At 40.8% G+C, this 5723-nt stretch overlaps 1 protein-coding gene and 1 pseudogene across 2 annotated transcripts in view; one reads left to right on the forward strand and one right to left on the reverse strand.

Moving 5' to 3' along the window:
• Positions 1–5723, forward strand: part of IK (IK cytokine) — an 18452-nt gene that overhangs the window by 4286 nt on the left and 8443 nt on the right. Inside the window, exons 3-9 of the mRNA XM_017536796.2 lie at positions 838–930; positions 1213–1272; positions 2095–2262; positions 2430–2544; positions 3009–3079; positions 3174–3220; positions 4618–4781. Of these exons, the coding sequence (XP_017392285.1) occupies positions 838–930; positions 1213–1272; positions 2095–2262; positions 2430–2544; positions 3009–3079; positions 3174–3220; positions 4618–4781 (718 nt within the window). The remainder of the gene's footprint in view (positions 1–837; positions 931–1212; positions 1273–2094; positions 2263–2429; positions 2545–3008; positions 3080–3173; positions 3221–4617; positions 4782–5723) is intronic.
• On the reverse strand, positions 362–725 carry LOC108310103 (annotated as a pseudogene). The gene has a single exon (XR_001827616.1). The product of XR_001827616.1 is annotated as a cytochrome c oxidase subunit 7B, mitochondrial-like (transcript).

Consider the following 5723-nt stretch of genomic DNA (forward strand, 5'->3'; position numbering starts at 1 on the left):
AACAAGAGTGAAAAAAAAAAAAAAAAAAAAAAAAAAAAGAGGGGAGTCAGTCCTTGTCAGTGTACCAATTAAAATAATCTCTTATACCATTAGTTCTGTCTTTCCCTCTTTGGAGAACACCGTTACAGTTTAGTTCATTTCCAGCTAATAAACACTTAGTTCTGTTTCAGACTGATTAATTTCTTTTTTGAGACAGAGTCTTGTTCCTTTTGCCTAGGCTGGAGTGCAATACCTCAACAGAGGGAGATTCTGTCTCAAAAAAAAAAAAAAAGTGGCATATTTTTGTTTTAATTTGTATTTCCCTGATTTCTGTTTAATTATGATTTTTATGTGTTTCTTTTTCATTTCTTTTTTTTTCTTGTTGATGGTTTTATTTCTTTATTTCTTCAATAATGCCATATCTTAATGGGTACACAGTGCTTTAACTTGGCATCAACTATGAGATGTTTTTTAAACAATTTATTATTACACCAGTTGGGATTATTACTGATCTCTCCATTCCTTTGGAATGACTCTGCCAACAGGGGAAAGGTTCCATTCTATTCCGATTTGTGTTGCTACATATGTCCACACAGCAATACAGAAAGTGGTTCTACTAGCTAATACAGCATTACCATATTTGTCATGAAAATCAGGTGTACATTTCTGGTGGCTCAGCCTTGCCATTGTTTGCTGAATGCTTCAGACTTGGAGATGACTTAGTGCTTGACCAAGGGAAACATCATGAAGGTGAAGATAGAATTGCAGCAATACAGCTGCTGCTTTGGTGTAAATTCACTTATCCTTTTTCATTTCTTATTGAGCCCTAATATTTAAAATCCTTGCCTTTTCTTCTAGATCAAAACTCACCAATGAAGACTTCAGGAAACTTCTCATGACCCCCAGGGCTGCACCTACCTCTGCACCACCTTCTAAGTCACGTCACCATGAGTAAGTCTTTGGGTGATCCAACCTGTCTCCCACCTTTTTTCCTGCTTCTTCCTATTTCTTTCTACTGAAGTAGAATGACTTTTAATAGTCCCTCAGATATTTATGATGCTCCCTAAAGTTTGAGAACTGCTCACCTACAAATATTGATGTGAATATCTGCCTGATTGAAACTGTTATTTTGGTCAGTATTCTAGGTCTTTCTAAAAGCCATCAAGGACATTTCTTGAGGTTTCTGGGGCTGTGGTAATATTTTGCTATCAGTGAATTTCTTGTCTCTTTTAGGATGCCAAGGGAGTACAATGAGGATGAAGACCCAGCTGCACGACGGAGAAAAAAGAAAAGGTGAAGGAAGGGTGAAGGGTTTTAGATTTTAAAGTGGATAGTGTTTAGGCGAAAGAAGTAGGGGCTAATTATGAGGCTAGAAACTAAGGTTTTGTCTTGATGCTCTCTACTTTCTTAATGGAGCAGAGTGATACTTAGACTGGCAATAGAGGGCTTTGGAATTGGCCTGTCTATATTTTAATCTCATCTTCACTAGTTTCTTGGTGGATAACCTAGGCATTTAATTAGCCTCTCTAATTCATGGATAGAATAGAGATAGAGTAGTAACAGTAGCTTTTACTAGGATGTCATGAGGATTGGCTGTGAAAGCACATGTAAGCATTTGGCACCAATCTCTGGCATATGATAACCACCCAATAAATCTTGTCTGCTATCATCATTATTACCTCATCATCATTATTTATATGATACTGAAGATACTGGACCTGATACTTGGCTTTTCCTTTATTCTGAGGGTAGACCAGCAAAGAATATGTTCTTTTCAACTGAAATTTAGAAGGTGGTAAAAATTGAGATTTTCTGATTTTTGTGTGGAAACGTAACTATAGAGAATTATATATAGAGAGTTGGATGATATTAAAAAGTTCTGAAGTGACAGATGGAGTGGCCCAAGTTGGCATTGGAAAAGTATATCTATGAGCTGGAAGAAGTTGTAGTTCTGATTTTGCGTAACTATGAAGTGGCCAGCAGTTCTATCAGGACAGACATGAGCTTTTCCCCCATAGAGAGCAGGATGGAGATGTGGGGAAGCAAGCAGGAACAGCTCTGTTGACTTTGAGGTGGCAGCTGGCGAGCCTTACACATTCGTCTTTCTCTGGTCAGTTATTATGCCAAGCTACGCCAACAAGAAATTGAGAGAGAGAGAGAGCTAGCAGAGAAGTACCGGGATCGTGCCAAGGAACGGAGAGATGGAGTGAACAAAGATTATGAAGAAACTGAGCTTATCAGCACCACAGCTAACTACAGGGCTGTTGGCCCCACTGCTGAGGCGTGAGTACCAGGGGACCAGGACATGGTTCCCTCAGCATCCCAGAGTCATGCAAATACAGTGTGAACTCTTCCTTTTACTTTCCTGCTCTGGAGCCTACAATCAGTGATTTCAGAGGTACTTGCCACCTACAGAGGACTGTTCTAATGTGGCCTGTTTCATTATACAGGGACAAATCAGCTGCAGAGAAGAGAAGACAGTTGATCCAGGAGTCCAAATTCTTGGGTGGTGACATGGAACACACCCATTTGGTGAAAGGCTTGGATTTTGCTCTCCTTCAAAAGGTGAGTCCTGGTGGTCAGTGGGGAGTAATACCATGGTGCTGAACATTCTTGTATGGGTCTGGCAAGATGAGGAGGGGGGCTCCTCATCTTGACTGAGTAGAAGAAGGGCTAACGGTGGCCCCTCTATAAAGCTGATTGCTACTCATCTTTCAAGTATCAGGCCAAATTTTATTTCCTTGGAGAAGCCTTCCCTGATCACCCAGGTGTGGCTAAGCGCCTCCCTTCATCTCCCACTTCCTGTACCCTTGCATAGCCCTTCTGTTTCACTTTACCACAGCAGTTATTGTACTTTGTAGAAATTGTTTAATTTGTCTATCTCATTTGCTATAAACTCCATTAGAGTAAGAATAATATCTGTCATGTTTAATATTATATTCTTAGTTCATGGTACAGTATGGTGTAGTGGATGTTCAATAACTATATAAAGTGAATGAATGTCCTAACCCTGCTTACTTTCCTGTTAGGTACGAGCTGAGATTGCCAGCAAAGAGAAAGAGGAAGAGGAACTGATGGAGAAGCCCCAAAAAGAAACCAAGTAAGTAAATATTAGGGAAGGCTTAAGAGTTTAGAAAGGTGGGACCTAAAGTCGGAGCACATTTAGCAAAAACAAAACTTTTTTGTCTTTTCAGGAAAGATGAGGATCCTGAAAATAAAATTGAATTTAAAACACGTCTGGGTGAGTATAGTTTCTGTGCTAGTGACTGTGCATTCTAGGTGAATTGTAGGGAATTTAATGCTCTGGGAAGGGTATGCTTTTCCTTTCCCCCAACCTCGTTTCTTCTTCTTTTTTTTTTTTTTTTTTTTTTTGAGATTGTGCCTCACTTTATTGCCCAGGTTGGAATGCAGTGCTGTGATCATGGCTCACTGCAGCCTTGACCTCCTGGGCTCAGCCCCTTGTGTAGCTGGCACCACAGGTGTGTGCTACCACACTTAGCTAATTTTTAAAATTTTTGCAGAGATGGGGGTTTCTCTATATTGCCCAGGCCAGTCTCAAACTCTTGGGCTCTAATGATCCTCCTTTTTGTCTCCCAAAGAGCTGGGATTCTTTCTTGCCCCCAGAACAACTAACTCCCATAAAATAATAAGACTCAGACAAGGACTTAATTATTTCATATGTCATTTATGTCTCCTCAGGTAGATTGAAAGCTTTTTCAGTTTGTGGCTTATGAAGTAAAAGAAGTAACATGGTTAGTGATTAAAAGCTCAAAATTTGAGTCAGAGAGACCTGAGTTTAAATTCTGATGATGAAACCACACTAAGTGTGTGATTTTAGGCAACTGACTTTGCTTTCTGTTTGTTCATCTGTAAAAATTGGGTTAATGTTTACTTTATCAGTTTATTATAGGGATGAAGAAAAATGAAATATATAACATACCTGTCATATTGAGCAGGTAGTATAGCTGTTCTTTCCATCATCATCAATATTACCTTAAACCTCATCTTTCTTCCTCACAGGACTTAATACAGGTGCATAGTGCCCTTGAAGAGGCAATGTAAAAGAAAGGACTGGAACCCAGGCTTTTGAGTTACACTGCCTGGTTCCATTCTTTGCTCCATTACTTAGTAGATACATGAGTTTAGATAAATTACTTAAATCTCAGCCATAGTATTCTTGTATTCTTTTCAGTAAAAAGGATAATCCCACTTCACAGGGCTGTTGTAAATTTTTTTTTTTGAGACAGAGTCTTGCTCTGTCATCCAGACTGGAGTGCAATGGCCCAATCTTGGCTCACTGCAACCTCCGCTTCCCCAGGCTCAAGCGATTCTCTTGCCTCAGCCTCCTGACTAGCTGGGATTACAGGCCCATGCCACCATGCCTAAATAATTTTTGTGTTTTTAATAGAGACGGGGTTTCACCATGTTGGTCAGGCTGGTCCTGACCTCGTGATCTGCCCACCTCAGCCTTGCACAGTGCAGGATTACAGGTGTGAGCCACTACGCCCGGCCTGTTGTAAAGATTAAATGAAGCAAAGCATGCATAGCACTTGGCATGGTGGCTAGCACAGAGTAAGCACATAAGTGACAGCTGTTCTTACAGATCTTGGCTACTTGCTGTTCTTCTCCTTATTGTAGGCCGCAATGTTTACCGAATGCTTTTCAAGAGCAAAGCATATGAGCGGAATGAGTTGTTCCTGCCAGGCCGCATGGCCTATGTGGTAGACCTGGATGATGAGTATGCTGACACAGATATCCCCACCACTCTTATCCGAAGCAAGGCCGATTGCCCTACCATGGAGGTGAGTGAATGGAGTCCTGAGAGCCTACCATGTGAGCCTCAAGCCTGGGAATCAGCCTGGCCTCTGCCCCATGTCCCTCATCCACCATGTCACTAAGTTCTATTCACTTTTACCTCCTAAATCTCAACTGAATCCATTCACTTTTCCACTTCACCAATAACATTCCAGTCTAAGCTATAATCTTGTGCTGGAACTATTAACTTACTATTTTTTTTGAGACAGAGTATCACTCTGTCACCCAGGATGGAGTGCAGTGGCACTATTTTGGCTCACTACAACCTCTACTGCCCAGGTTCAAGTGATCCTCCTGCCTCAGCCTTCTAAGTAGCTGGGACTGCAGGCATTCATCACTACACCTGGCTAATTTTTGTGTTTTTAGTAGAGATTGGGTTTTACCATGTTGGCCAGGCTGTTCCTGAACTCCTGACCTCAAGTGATCCATCCGCCTTGACTTCCCAGAGTGCTGGGATTACAGGCATGAGCCACTATTGCAGGCCTCTGGAACTATTAAAAAGGCTTCTAATTGGTTTCTGCACTTTTACTTTCACTCTAATTGGTTTCTGCACTTCCACTCGGATTTGTTACTGTATCTTTTTATTGAGGTATTATTCACATGGCATAGAATACATCCTTTAAAAAGAATGTTTTAAAAAATTTTTGTGAGTATACAATAGGTAATATATATTTATGAAATACATGAGATGTGTTGATATAGGCATGTAATGCATAATAATCACATCAGGAAAAATGGGGTATCCATCCCCTTAAACATTTATCTTTTGTGTTACAAACAATCCATTTATACTCTTTCAGTTGTTTTAGAGTGTACAATTAAATTATTACTGCCAGGCCGGGCGCGGTGGCTCAAGCCTGTAATCCCAGCACTTTGGGAGGCCGAGGCGGGTGGATCATGAGGTCAAGAGATCGAGACCATCCTGGTCA

The sequence above is a fragment of the Cebus imitator genome, unplaced genomic scaffold (assembly GCF_001604975.1).
Source record: "Cebus imitator isolate Cc_AM_T3 unplaced genomic scaffold, Cebus_imitator-1.0 Scaffold101, whole genome shotgun sequence".
Taxonomy (NCBI): domain Eukaryota; kingdom Metazoa; phylum Chordata; class Mammalia; order Primates; family Cebidae; genus Cebus; species Cebus imitator.